The following is a 15,666-nucleotide window of genomic DNA, read 5'->3' as shown; positions in this document are numbered from 1 at the left end:
GGGTTATTATGCAAAAATCACTACCCCACTAAGAATCCCAGAAACGTGCAAAATTCCCAAGGAAAGAACTAGGGCCATACTTTTGGCAGAGGTGGAGTAGGCCAAATATGACCTACACTGATATGTGATGGATGGAAAGAGAGACGCAGATTTTGTGGGGGTGGGATTCCTCATTAAAAGAGCAGTGAGCGCAAACATAGTAATACAAAGTAGTAGTAATGTTTTTTTTGATGAAGAAGTAGTGGTAATGCTTTTTGGTGATGGACTCAATCTAGTAGATTTCTTGCTAATATAAATATGATAGCAGCACTGTGCTATGGCAAGTGAACCCAAAAGCACGGAGCAGCACAAGACCAAGTGTTTTTGAAGAAGAGCAATTCGCAGGAGTTTTCACGTATCTCCATTTTCAGACCCATGCCTATCGCTTCAGGAGCAGCAGCCCTCATGCATAAGAATGAGGCATCATAAGCTGACCTCATGGTCCCAATCAGCATCAAAGTTGGACACTGGCATTACTGTAAAAGAAAAGAGGGGCCTTATTTATGCATTTTTGCCATGGGGCAGCACATCAGGCTTCCCTGCTACGCTGCCCTATGGTAAAAGCAAAGTGAAGGAATGCGCCGAATCTATTAGATAGGGCTCATTCCTGTCCTCTTCCCCAGCGCCGGCACACAATAGGCTGCCGTGCGCCAACGCAGGCACCTTTGCATCATGGTGCAATGGTGCCTGCGTGGAGGGGATGATTGTTTTTGTGCAGGAAGGTTTTTCCTTCCAAGAGGCTTTTTCCTTTTTCTATGTGCGCTGCAGAATGCAGCACACACAGAAAAAGGAAAAACGAGGAGAAATAAAGATATTTATCCTCGTCGTGCCTCCCAGGCGTACGTGTTTGGCACTGCTTCAGGTTTACGATTTGCTTCAGGTTTACGATTTCGCAGGAAACAGTGTTAAAGGTGACAATATTGTCTCCTTTAACGACAATATTTACAAGGCAGCATTAAGCCCAAAAAAGTGGCTTAGTGCTGCCTCGTAAATATGGAGCAGGCTCCTGCGCCACGGATCGTAAAAAAAAGTGATGTTCTGGTGGCTCAATGGGTCTCAGGACCATGAACACATCGGGAAGCTCTCTGATTTGGTGCACACCTCAACCATACGCTATTGTTTCCAATGCCAGAAGAGACAATACTCTGTCAATTGCTTCAGCCAATACACTACTAAAGAAGTTGAAACCTGCCACTCAATATAGTTGCTCAAGCTGTCCTAACCACAGAATGGAGAGATGTGGATAAATGAGTTTCCCAAGATTCAGGTCATGAAGGAATTTACTGAAAGGATTTGAAAGAGACTCTACTCAAGCAGGTTAACTCTAATTAGGCCAGCTGGCCAGGATCGTCTACCATTGCCTCAGATACATTCCTACCCTCCATTCCTGGCTGTTTCACAGTAGATGGGGTTCTGAAAGGAGAAAATGCAGTCTCCAGCTATTCTATTTTCTATTTACTTTAGCAACTATCTTGTAGGATCTGCACAGTGACTGCCTGGTCCGGGGGCACGCGTGTCCCCTGGAAGCAATATCTGGTTGCAGCTCTGGGAAATTTAAGCACCCTTAAAAGGCCGTCTTCATTCATCTGTCACTCCATATTCCATAGTTGCTGGGGCCCAGTACGATGATGGGCTAAAACAAATTTTTAGTTCTTTCGAACAATCTGCACCTAGTCTTCAAGAACCGGGGGGCATATTGGCAAGACCGGCGATAAAATTATCGCCGTTTTAGCAGCAGGAAACTGCCGCTAAAATGGCGATAATGGGCTTGATAATATGCATTATAGAATTCCAATAGAAGCCCCGGTTAGATGTCCTGCACATCTAGCCTGGGCTTCTATTGGAATTCTAGAACGCATATTAGCAAGCCCATTATCGCCGTTTTAGCGGCAGTTTCCTGGCGATAATTTTATCGCCGGTCTTGCTAATATACCCCTGGATGTTTTCTTTGTAGGAGTCTTTTGAGGGGAGTCCTGCACACAAGGGGCTTCACCAGTATACTGGCTTCTACTGGGGCTATCACACAATAAGAAGGTGTGAAAATATTTCAGAAGGTACAAGATTGGTTAATTTGTGCTCTTTGTGTGCATCCATATATGTATCCACGTATGCATGTATGCGTGTATGTATGTATGTGATAATCGCGTAGTGCAGACATAGCCAAAAGACAGCTGTTAATGCTAAAGGCAAACATACAGCCGATGAGTTGTAGAAGTGATAGTTGGGTTTTGAGAGCAGAAGTGTACTGTCACTGCATTGTGATGGTGTGTTCTTTCAAGAGTTACGCCCATCTTTCCTCCAGGCAAAAGAGCACACTCCTGAAGTCTACCGAATTCTTCAGTCTTTCATTGTTGTGATACTCTGATGAAGTCTAATCTCTATACCTCCTAGGATCAGCTCCTCAAAGTTCTCAATTGTTGACAGATGTCACTTGAGTATTTCCATCCATTCCATCCGCAGCTCCTCAGACTTGAATTTCAGACTTCAGGTTCTGATTATTGCCAGGTATCCAAGAGTTGATATTTTCTATGTCAGTATCTTGTGTGTCCTGCTGGACACAGAGGGGAAATAAGGGTAGAGGACTTGTGCTCACATCACACTCTGACCTTCAGCCTGTAGGAGACCCAGAGGTAAATACCGCTAAAACCTTTCAAAGTGTGAGTAAGTTCCTATGGAGAGAAGTATGACTCACTTCCTTAAGAGTGTAAGCATAACACTCTTTAAGGAGCAACCTGCCTTAAAAAAAACTATACAGTTGTCTTACTGAAGTGCCTGTGAGGGCACAAATTTGCAAATTTTATTATTTTATTTTAGCATTTGTATCGCGCGACGAATCGTCCCCACAGGGATCTCTCGGCGCTTTTGGCTACACAGTGCTGAAGGCTAGGACAAAATTGCGGATTTAGAACAGCCAGGTTTTTAATTGCTTGCAACTAGGAAGCAATCACTTACTTTGTCAATAAATCACAGAAAAGAGCACCTCCCTACAGGAAGGACTCTTTGGTACGTGATGTGCATCATCCAAGAGCTAGAATGAGCTTACCTCAAATTTAAGCTATTTGAGATCACCTGCACGTCTCAGACAAGTCCCGTGTATGAGGATTCATCAGCACATGCAGATCCTGGGGTCTTATAACCTTTGCTAGGTGTTGCGACCCTTATGACCCTTTACCTATCTAAACCTGTGGGAAATCTGACAAAAATGTTCCCTGAGCTTGCATTGTCCCCATTGGAAACACTTGCCTCGACATCTGCTAGTTGTACATTGATTTCACATTGATCCTATAGTTTCTGTGGTGGGAACTGATGCATAGATGTTCCCCTGGCAAAGGATGTCAAATGAATCTCGTTTGTTACGGGTGGATGCAACATGTGTTGTAGTTGAATGCAGTCTCTCATTTCGGGAACAGGATGTTCAACAATGTATTTCTGTTTCGGTGTCAACATGTTATCTATATCGGTTGAAGTGGCAGTTCCTTCAGTAGCAAACTTTTGTAATACAATGTTGCCTAGATTGCTTTAGGCAGTCAAATATTTCTCTGTTAGTGAATTTGACATTTTTTTAATTATCTTTTGAAAGTATCCTCTTTTCTTTCAAAAAACATCAGTGTATAGAAACCCAATGTCAAAACTTACTCACATGTTTGTAAACTTTGTGAAACAGGTATACAATTGTAACAGTTTGTCTGAATTGGAGGTTTTCACCTAAATGCCTTATGTCCCCCAGCTTGCTCATGGAGTTGATTTTACTGTCATAAATTATTTATTTAGTTCATAAATAAGTTGTGACTGCTATCTTAGTCCCTATCAGCTTGTGGCTATGCCAGGAACAGTTTCACCCCCATATTCCCCCACCAGCCTCTGGTGAATTCGGCGTTTGGCTGCTCAACCACACTTCCATCAGCTCTTAAAAGAGACCTGGCTACATTTCAAGAAAGGGCCTGGGCCACATCACTGCAGGTCTCAGAACCCAGCTACGTGTTGTGAAAATATTAAATGCATTTGCCTGTGCTAGTGTAAGAGTGCCCTACTTCACCCATGATTCCTTGCTCAGGCTAGCAGTGGTTGCAGGAAGTGCCACATCTCTTACACTGAAGCCCTTTGCATTTCGGATCTCGAGGTTGAAGCAAGTGAACAACTTGGTCAGCCGACAACTTTCTACATTTTTGTTGCTAGAGAATGGCTTTCTCCCGTTCTCATGATCCCAGCTAGGAACGTGCTTGTGTGCTTTGTCCAATTCGGAGCATATGACCAGTACTTGAAACTTGTATATGTTAGGCTGTGAACTTGTGTCTCGCCTTCTATTTCCAAGCTTGCCGCCACCACTCATTTCATCAGGAACCCACTGAATGATGGACTCTGTGATGCATACCACAGACCTGCCAACTCATACAATATCACAGTGTGTCACATGATATAGGCTCCCTTTATATGGTCACCTGGTGGGGTGGCAGGGAAGATAAGCTAGAAACCAATGCAAAGAGTGGATTTCCAGCTCGTCTTTCGAGGCTCTGAACAGTTGATACCCATTATGTGGTATGAAAACACCCCAGGACATCAACATCAGCAAGTTTTCTTTTGGGACAGTTTTTTCGTGGGGAGGAGGGGGGGAAAGTACCTGTTAGGTACTTCTTGGCACAAGGTCTTGCCCCCTTCAAGATCCCATCCCCTCCTTACAAAGTGACATTTTATTTTTAGTTGGCAGGTCTGCATAGACTATACACTTTTATTTTGCTAATAAACTCTTTCAGACTCCAAGTGGCTCATTTCTCCAAGTGAAATTTCTGTGACACCCCCAAAGACACATTTATATTGTCGCCCTTGCCCTTGAACAGTGCTCTGCTGCCTTTCTACTAAATTCACTGTACACAAACACCACACACAAAGATATGTCCAACAGGATTCAAGTATAGTACATAATCCACAGTTAACTGTTCAAAATGTTTTGAAAAATGTAGGCCAGGAAAAAGACACTGATGCCCTCAACCATACAATATTTATCAACACAATCACAAAGTGCACAACAGAGGAGCACCCAGAGACCACTGGGTATTAAGCTGTAAGTAGTAAATTACAAGATATACAGAGTTAAAATATTTGAAGACAACTTCTGTTTGATAGAGATCCATATACTATAAAACTGTAGGGTCCTTGTTCATCCAAATGATGGGAGTGGTTTGGTAATCGATGGGGAGTGTCAGAAATGTGCAGGACAAAGTCATCCTTTCGAGCTGTTAGCACATCTCAGGCTTGTCAGAAAGGTCCATGCAAGCAAGATATAACGTTTTCACCCTGTTTTTATTTAGAGGTGCATTCTGGGAGCTGTAGTCTTTTCTTGTTTCATATAAGGGAATCAAACAAACATGCCTATTGATAACGATTTGTCAAAGAAAAGTGCATGTCTGAAATGTGGTGTGCTGATGACATGAAAAGTTCTGCTGATCCCACTCATGTACTATTTTTAAAACTCTTTCCCAGCAGCTTAAGGGATAACACAAAGGCTCAGAAGCATCTGGGCTGTGTTTGAAAACTGTGATTATCAGAGGGAGAGGATTCGCCTATTGACAGTAAACAACTGTAGCACACCCTGGCTCAGAAATGAGGTTCAGTTCCATCACAGTAAGTATGGACAACACACCATGGAGCCTCTGGCCAAGGAAAAGCCCTGTTTGGAAGCCAGGCTTGCCTGTATAACTTCAATAAAATCTCCAACCCTTAAAATTAATTTTAAAAAAGTATTTTGTTGCACAATATGACGCTTTTTCCATCAGAATCTCTTGGCTCACAACATGGGTCTGCTTCCGTCAACGAAGAGTATTTTCCGTAGCCCAACAGCAAGGCTATGTGACATTTCTGATTAGTTTCTAAGAATATGGCCGATGGCTCGTGGACAGAAAGCATAGTGGCTGGCAGAATGTCCATCGCGATCCAAATGCCACAAGAGCTTGGGAGATGGCTGTGGGGTGCTTCTGCATTATCCTGTAGCAATACGTCAGCATTGGAAGGCCTGGTGACACATCCTGTTTAAGTACCAGCATGAACTGTGCCCAGGATTCCTTGTGAAAACATGGACTGCAAAAACATCTTTTGCAAAAAGCTATCTTCAAAATATATTGTCTTTTTTTACGTTTGGTATGGTCAATACACAATGCAAAGTATAAAACATGTAAACACATTAATAAAAATATCATTCTAATATATAAAAATATAGACCTCTGAGATCTGAAGGCAATTTCGACTTGTAATTCATTACCATATGCAGCCAAATTTACTTCTGACACATTTCAGGAATGATTTGATGTACTCTTCTAACTCCAGGGGACACAGCTATTATAATCACAATCACGCATGACAGTTACCACGAAGTCTTTAGCACGCATATGCCTTTAGCACGCATATGCCTTAAGCACGCATGCTTTTACCACAAGTATGCTTTTACTACACATGCCTTTACAATGAATTTTGTTGTAAAGCCATGAATGATAAAGGCATATGCATGGTAATGGCTTTGTGGTTTAAGTGCTTTAAATTTGTTTTTAGGGGTTAGTGTTCGAGTTTACGGGTTTCCTCAATGATCGGAGGCCCCTCGGACATCAAACTTGACAGTGGGCTTCATGGAGCCCTAGATTCTGGCAAGACCCACACCAGTGTGTCTGCTGTGGCTGTGGACCCCCTGACTGACCATCTCTACGGGGTGTGCGGCGGTTAAATTGCCCAGCAAGAATGATGAGATACTACTAAAATGGCGGCGGTCGGCACCCCGGGATACGGCTTCTAGAGCAAGACCTCGAAAATGATCTGATTTTGCACAGAACATAATGGGCAAACAACAGGAATCGCCCATGTTGCAGCTGATGTGCACCATCACCCGGAAGAACATTGTGGCACAACAAAAACCTACCTAGTGAGAAGAAGGTGACAAGGCAATCTTGAGGCCCCTGTGAGTAGCGCGACCTTGGAAACTTGGCTGCACTTCCATGGGCAATACACCCGGTGAAACTCCCTTGAAACTGACAGTCTCTAAGATGTGGCCATGGCCCGTAATTAGTACCAGCGGCGGTAATAGCAAAACACACTGGGAACTGCCAGGTATGTCCTTGCGTGTGCCAAGTAGTGGGTGCATTGGCATGAGAGGGGAGTATGGGGGCAAGAGTGCAAGTTTGCCGCCTGAACTGCCACCTTGACAGCCGTCCCCGAAACGGAGCCGCTGACCTGCCTGATTGTTTACTGAGTGCAGCTTTCAGGATTATAAACAGTATCGCACATACCAGAATTTTGTTCTAAAAGTTTGCGTGGAAGTGGTATTCGTGGTTAATGTATGTGTTGTAATGGCACTTTCAATGAGTCCTGATGAAGGCATGTTGTTATGGTATGCGTGGTAATGGGGTGCGTGGTAGTGGGTCATGCATGGTAGTGTACGCATTGCAAAGGCTTGCATGATGAATGCGTGCGTTGTTCCATCATACAACCAACTCGTCTTGGTGCATGATCTTGATACTGGAATTAGGTGCAAGTCAACATTTTTGTAGACGTATCTTTATGTAATTCAAGATTTTACTAGCCTGTTTTTTGGAGTCCATGCTTGTGGAAAATATGTTCTTGCAGTCTGTTCTCCCATGCTACAGCAAAGGAGCTTTTTACCTGTGATCGGGAGATAGCGGTAAAGAGGCACAGAGTGTGTCCCTCCTTTAAAATACGGGTGAATTCGATGGGTCAAGGAGGGCAGAATACATGCCAGATTTTTAGGTTAACATCTGACTATGTCAACTATCTCCATTGAGTTTCACTGTATGCATATCTATCTTATGTCAATACCCGGAAAATCTGGTGTGGATCTGGCCTTTCTTGGATCTATGCTGGACACTCCGATTTTTAGAATATACTGAATGGATAAGCAGCATTACCATACAGGGCTGTGTCCTACATGGGTAGGAGCAACTAGAGTAGGTGGATCTCACAGAGGGCCAGTGGGACAAAGAGCATGTTCTGGGTTCCAAAACAGCTCCTTTAGAAATAATTGGTTTCCTAACATAGTGTTCTGGTCATTTCCTTTTCTCATAAAATTCTCTTCCACATGACTGTGCTCCCTCACTGACTGGCACAAAAGAGCACAAGCAGAGACCTACAAGGGCACAAGAAGAGACCTACAATGCAGAACTTACACCAACATTAATTTATGGGAAACCTCTTAAGGCCTAGTTGGTGACCGACTTGCCTAGTTTATTAGTAGGGGGCTTCGCAGGTTAGGAGCATGGAGATCTGTTTTCAGTGTTTGATGAAAAGAGAACTTTAGGTTCTACATTATAAGTGCCATGGGATTGGGTCAAGACTTATATACACCGAGAGAGACGGCTAGGGCCCAAGGTGGGCTCGCTGTACAATGCACATGTTGCAGATCTGAGCCATAAATCAAAATGTTTGTACCATGTTTCACACCTACACAACCAAACTTTCACCATCCTCAGTTGATTTTAACAAGTGACTAGGAGATGTAGCTATGTGCCCCAGATCATACAGAATGCTAAGAGGGAGCAGGAACGTGAGCCTAGGAACCCCAGGTTCCATACAGAGTTCGGTCTCCATAGCACTATATTTACTCAGATCGGGGCACAGGCAGAATGTTGTGATTTTTTAGGGGAGTGAGCAATGCGCCTTCCATGCCTATTTCAGGGCACTTTTATGAACATATCACTTTCCCAGTTTCAAAACATGCACCAAGTGTTTAGAAAGGATTCAAGAATATATATATTCCAAGCAGCTGCCCTGTAGTAACAAACTCTACAGAAATGTACATGTGGCTGATGGTGAGTCATGTCCAACATCCAGGTGTCCCTCCATTTAAGCCAGTAAATGAGAATGAATCCTGGGAGAGATTACACCACGCTGGAGTACAGTTCCTCCTCATTGGATGGTGCCTTTGGCTCCTGTGAGGTGGGGGTAGGGTTTTCAAGACAAGGTTTTTCCTTCTTCTCTGGCTCCTGCACTCCGAGGTGCCCTGCATCCCTGACCATGCTGCAGTTGGCCATGGTCAGGTATGTGTTCCGCCTCTGGCTCTCTCCCTGGCCACACTTGCAGAGTTTCCGGAAGGCGCCCCGGAACTTCTGAGACATGAGGTTGTAGATGACTGGATTGATGGCGCTGTTGGCATAGACACAGATCCGGCAGAACAAGATGAACCAAGGGTTGAGGTAGGGGTTGTCCATGAAGGAGTTGACCAACACCAGAGTTCGGTAGGGCATCCAGAGTAGAGCAAAAAGGATCACAACCACAGCCAACATCTTGGTGACCTGCAGAGGGTACAGAATACATACTGAGTCAAGTAAAATAAATAATTCATCACCTGATTATTCTACGATAGTTAAAATATTGCTCAGCAGCATCTCCCTGACAACATTTGCAGCAAGCTTGCAGCTTTCCCACAACAATCATGTGGAAAAGTCAAAGAAACCAACAAAGACATCAACATGCTATACAAGAACAGCAGTGTTTAGCCTAAAATGAAACATGTAGTATACTTAACAGCTGCCTTGCAGAAGAATATCAAATAAAGACAATCATCAGATGTGGATTCTCCGTCCTAAGAAGACTCCTGCTGAAAATCAAATGCTACTTTTGCTTACTGTTTCAGACTTAAAGGTTATTACTGGATCTAGGATGAAAACATTAGAACCTCTCCCCCAAACTAATGACACCTGGTGAAAAGGGATAATTTCCTTTGGTCGAAACGTGACATGACAGAAACTGTAGATTTCTTATGAATCAGCAACGCAATTGGCCATAAATATAGAAAACAAAATTTTTCAGATAGAAAAGTGCTATTGGACCAAATGGATCAAGGATAATAGCTGCCCAAGCACTATCATTAAACAAGGTAACCCAGAACAGCAGTAATAAGGTACAAAATATGGGGAGGGAAAGAGGAGAGCCACCTTGGAAGGGGGTAATAAGGACTGGAAAGAAGAAACAGGGCAGATTGAGAAACTACTGCCCCCCACACACACATTAACACACACACAACATTGAATAAAGTGAATAGCAAGGAAACAGTGGGCCTGAATCGAGTCTATAAGGATGGAAATAATCAGCCATTGACTGCAGTTGAAAACTGAGGAGCATATTCACAAACTGCATTTTGTAGTATGTTTACTAGTACTACCAAGTCTTGACTCTGCTCATCTTTTCTTGGTCGGCCCCAACGTGCCTGCTTTAGCATCAGGCAAAACACAATTCAGCCAGGGAGCTGGGAGCAATACAGAGTCCATGCTGAGTCAGTTCTCTGGCTCCTGCAGAAACACTGCTTACTGTTGCATGGACAAAACTGCCCACATATCCAGGGGTGTAGGCCCGTGGCTCCTGAGGGCCTGGTATTTAGTTTGCTCTTGCGAGCCCACTGAATAAAAAGATTTAGTACCTTTGAGGAGTATTTAAGGCCTTTCCAAGCAGGATGTTGTTTGGTCTACAAACATGTAAGGGCAGAAATGTAACAGAAAACAGTAGCATATTGAGGCAGAGTAATTCAGAGATTGTTCCTCTATAATTTCCCTGCCCTGATGAACAGCAGAATATTATAAATAACGCAGTTGATACTGGCTTACAAACACAATCGAAGTGTGCTAGACCAGATCCTGACTCTGAGGAGGATATGGTGAACCCAAAGCCTGAGCCTCATACAGGGAAGCTGGTTCATGGCTCTCAGCAAGCTGAAGTGGTTAAACCCATAAGAAATCTATTGGGGTTTTTGTCTCCTGTCTCTGCGGGTAATCATGAGGATTGCCTCTGTTCATATAGTCCACCAACAATGGACTCCTTCTCTCTTTACAAGGCTGCAGAAACATCCTGGATATAGAGTGGAAGGAGACTGATAAAACTGGTTTTGCAGGGTGTTTTGGGTTAGCATTATCCTTTGGATAGATTTGATTTACAAGTCCCTTCGTCTGTTAAGGTTAAATTACTATTGGCAAACATGTCTTCTTCTCTCGCCACAGACAATTTTCTTCCTTCTGGTCCAGCTTATAAAACTTAGGCCCAAGCAAAATTTGCATTGCTCCGGCATAATTAGCGTAACATCGGTAATTCCACAGTACTCTTGTCCCCAAAATTACGGTATTGTGCCATGTTGAATAATTAAGCACCATTCTCTGAACAATGCTGCTGGGTTTTTTTTCTCTCTACACTAGGACACAGCAGAGCAAGCCCCTTTGTGTTTATCGTGACCCCTTCAACCTGGTAAAATTGACTAACCCTTAAGTTTCCAATAAGGTCATAGTATTTGGTGAAGAAAAACCCCTATGACATAGAAAATTAAATAAACCGTGGACTGCAGAACTTATCATGCAATCAATAAGTATAACAAAGGAAAGCATTACTTCAGGCCTACCATTGTAGCCAGACTGCTGAAGCTTAAACATAATGCCCGACCTGTCAAAATAACTCTTTTGACAAGGGAAGACACCTTGCTTTTACATAATAATGTTTTCTTTACGTAGGTTTTGTAGTGCACAGGGTAGGAGGCCTAGGCCTGGGCGGTGAACTCCGCTCCGTTCGCAGAGTTTGCAGAGTTTTCTGCACTCTGCGCTCCGCGGAGCTCAAGGAGTGCAGAAAACTCCACTCCGTGTAGTGCAGCAGAGTTTTTTCCCTGCTCACATTCGCGAACGGTTAGTTTGCAAGCACGAGCTGCAACTCGGGTAGAATTTTTACTCGAGCAGCAGGAAGACCAGCACGAACAGCAGTTCGCACTGCACTCAGCAAACTCTGCAAACTACACCCAGGCCTGCCTAGTATACGAAAGTGAGAAATGTAAAAATGTAATGTTATCATATCCCTACAGTGACAAACCCCCAAAAGCTATTTTCACTGTGGAAGGGTCTGATTGTCCTATGAGTGCAGATTAATATATTAATGTTGCAATATCCATTTGGAACACGCTAGAGAAATGGTTCAAACACTATTTTCAATATTAAATAAAAATCCAATTCAATAATGAAGTTAGATTTTTTAAATAACTATTTAGGGAAAGTAACTTTTAGAAAGCTACCTTTTGCTTGACTGAAGTTACTGACAGGCTAATTCGCTATAGCTGCCCCTTCCAGTGCTTGACAATAATGATTCATGAAAACTGCTCCCAGAGCAGGACAATGGCTTAGGCTGGTGAAAAGAAGGGTTGGGTGTGGGGCATGTGATCCCCATCACCTCAGGATGGGCAGTTGGGGAGGTTCAAGGAACTTCATTAACTTAAAAGAAGCAGAGTCTCCTTTCAAGTTTTGTGCAAAGAGAGAGCTTGGCGGGGGAAACTCTTTGACACCAGGGCACATGGTATTCAGACTGGCTCCATCCAAGAAGGAGTTGGTCTCGGAACCAAGGGGGTGATTAGGAGGGCGGGCGGACTTAAGTCCGCCACCACCCTAGCGATAACGGGACCGCCCACCGGCCGTGCGGCGGTCCTGCCACCCCAATTATGATGCGACCGCCACCACGGTGGTCACATCAGGCATTTTAACATTGCGGCGGGTGCTGCTGGCTGCAGCACCCGCCGCAATGTTAAAATGCCATGTTGTGCATTGCCATGCACAACGTGGCAGGCACTGCATGCATGGCATTACCCCCCAGTGCAGCCCCCACCGGGGGCCCGCAATGGGCCCCCAAAGCAAATCCCTGCCAGCCTTTCCATGGCGGCGAAAGGCCTTAAATGCCACACATCATAATATGGATGGCGGTGCCCACCATATATGTCCCCAGCTCCGCTCGGCTGGCAATTGTAATGATTGCCGAAAAACAAAGAAGATGTGCTGTAAAAGTGGGTTAGCACTGGGACCCTTTGCTTCATTGGTTATGGAGTGTCCAGGAGTCACTCCCACCCGCTGGCAACTGAATTGTACAAAAATGGACTTCACCACCAGCTCCTCAGAACACTTTATGAATCTGTGGAAGAACAGAAGAGGACTGCACCTGTTGCCTGAAACCAGTGAGTAGGCCTGAAGGGCTGGGTGTGCTTCCATTTGTACCTAGGACAAAAAAGTGGACTCCAAGGGTTAGTATGTTGACCTCCTGTGCTGATACAGGGACACAACAAGCTGCAAGATACTTTTTTTCCTGAAGTGCAGAGCTGACCAGTAGGAGGTGGAACTGGACTGGGCCCTGCTAGTGGCCTTCTCTGGTGTGAACCTTAGAATTGACTAGAGCAGCTGCTTCAAAAATTTGGGACTTAGAACATTTTGGGACTTCCAAGAACTCCAGAGCATCTGCAGGACCTCACAGCAAAGGTATATGACTTTGATGTGACTTCGTTGGATACAGCTTCAGGCTTGCCCTGCAGGAGGATTTTGATCTCCATAAAAATGTCCAAAGGTACAAATCTTGACTGGGCAAAGGTGTCAAAAGCATCCACCAGATACAAGGACTTCATTTGTCGCGAAATTTGAATTTCTCCCTTTTAGAGCTTTTGCCACCAAAATCAATGGGTTCAATGTGACATTGTCTAGCGGCTATACACCTTCAAGAGGACTTCGAATGATACAGCGGGCAACCTAGCCCTGCTGGAGGATTTTGACATCCATTTTAGATGCCAATTCATAAGGTAAAATATTTGATTGAGGTGAGCATGCAAGGGGTACCTGACATACGCTCCATCGCTGCCAGCCTGAAAGCACACCTAGGTCCTAGTCTACAATGACTAATGATTGGTGCCCTACTTTTTCTTGCTACATTTTTTCCTTAAGTCTTTAAAAAATCATATTTTCGGTTCTCCTGATTGGGGTTTTCTCAGTTTGAAGTCTTTTGGTTTATTAATTGCACTTTTTTATAAATTGGATTAGTACTTTTATTGTGTTGCATTTTTCATTTTTTAACTGTTTTGTTACTTTGAATGCTTTCCTTAAATTAAGTCTCTCTGCTCTGTGCCACAGCTACCAGGAATTCAGCTCAAGTTTTACATTATTGAAACCTTTGCCTGGATCTAACAGATTAGTGACTTTATTATGTGTGGTGAAATACCATACATCTGAAATAACAAGTTACTTTCTTACAATAATTTTTCGTTCACCACTTGAACTGCTAATTGTTCCAAAGCTCTACTAAAAGACCTCCATAAAGACCTATGAATGTAAAGTACTGTACGGAATTACTCAACCAATGGAACTCATGGAGAGTTTCCTCTATAACACCCCCTTTGATGGGTTTTCTGTTGAAGCACCTTCTTCAGCAGTGGTTACTGCAGGTAGGAGGCACATCTGAATGTGCCCTTGGAAGCTGGACACTGCCTAGAAGATATTCATATCTTGGCTCCATTTTCTATGCCTTCAATTGTTTGGACCTCAACTTGATGAACTTTCAACAAAATCAGCAGATGATAATAAATTATTGTAGTCATTCCAAGGTCAATCCTCCAAGGTCAGACCACCAGTTTTTTCCAGTGCTCCTCATTAGCAAAGTCAGTCTCATCAGCAACAAAATGGCTACTTTAAACAGACCTTTGAGAATGGCCTCGTAAGCAGTGGACAGTGATCAAGGAAAAAACTTAGCCTATGCCTCCTTTTTCCTAGCAGCCCCCTGAAGATCGACAATGCTGGTAAGAGTGTGAGTTAAGTTGGTGTAGATGTTTTGCAGGCCAATATCACAGATTTTTGGGTCCTGAAAGTGGTAGCTGAAGGATATCAAATGGACTTTTAGCACCTGGTTACCCTCACCGGTCATTAGCTGCTCTCTACAAATCCTAGTTGATTGCTTGATTGATTGACTTTCAGCTACCCCTCCACCTAAAAAGCTACTATTTCTGGAGGGCTCCCCTTCCTGCTGCAGGAACAAAGACAAAAGCTCTAAAGGATGTAGTAGAAGCCTTAATGTAGAAAGGGGCAGTAACCAGAGTTCTACCTCAAGAGCAGGGAAAATGACTAGATTATTCTGTTTGTGATCTTCAAGCCATTGGGAGGGGTTCCCCCATTCTGTACTTCAACAACCACAGGAAGATACAGACACGGAGTGCCAAACTCATCAATAGTGCAGATTACTCCTGATCTGTAAATATTCACAGTTCGAGCCTTCTAAAGACCAATTTTTTATTGGAGCCGGATTTCACACAGACCTGTGGTAAATATTTCTGCCGAGGAGCAGAATGACACTGCAAGAGCACTTAAGAAAACTTCTGGCAATAGAGATCTGTTCTGAAGGAGACCTCTTGAGAGTACAGAGATTCTGGTTAGCAAACAACGCAGTAGTTGAATGGGCCAGATTACACTTAAAATGTCTAATCCAACTTATTTTGACTCATTGGGATCCAGCGAACCAGGATCTGGAAGACATGATATCAGTTTTGTCAAATCACAGATAGAATTTCTTTGGTGACTGGTGGATTCGCATCTGTTAATTAAAATTTTGCAAGAGTTTCTTTTCCATATGGTAGTAACCACAGATGTCAGTTCTCTAGGTTTTGAGGTCACATAAAATATCAGCTTGAAAGAGGATAGGTGGTCTCAGAATGAATCTACTCAGTTATACCACTGGAGAGAATTGATAGCACTATTCAGAGCACTGAAGACCTTTGTCCCACTTCTTCAGAGTCAAGCAGTCCTAGAAAGACCAGACAACCTGATAGCAAAGCCTTACATAAAAAGTCAGAAGGGACCAGATGCTGGG

The 15,666-nt window shown here is 43.6% G+C and overlaps 1 protein-coding gene across 2 annotated transcripts in view; it reads right to left on the bottom strand.

Annotated features, from left to right (window-relative positions):
- Positions 1 to 5,026: 5,026 nt before the first annotated feature.
- Positions 5,027 to 15,666, bottom strand: part of LOC146776434 (thyrotropin-releasing hormone receptor-like) — a 508,281-nt gene continuing 497,641 nt past the window's right edge. For both annotated transcript variants that reach the window (XM_085638955.1, XM_085638956.1), the window contains one exon: positions 5,027 to 9,326. In XM_085638955.1, coding sequence (XP_085495081.1) covers positions 8,913 to 9,326 — 414 coding nt within the window. In that variant the 3' untranslated portion in view covers positions 5,027 to 8,912. The remainder of the gene's footprint in view (positions 9,327 to 15,666) is intronic.

Source organism: Triturus cristatus, chromosome 12 (assembly GCF_964204655.1).
Source record: "Triturus cristatus chromosome 12, aTriCri1.1, whole genome shotgun sequence".
Lineage (NCBI taxonomy): Eukaryota > Metazoa > Chordata > Amphibia > Caudata > Salamandridae > Triturus > Triturus cristatus.
This window is presented reverse-complemented; position numbering and strand designations above follow the sequence as displayed.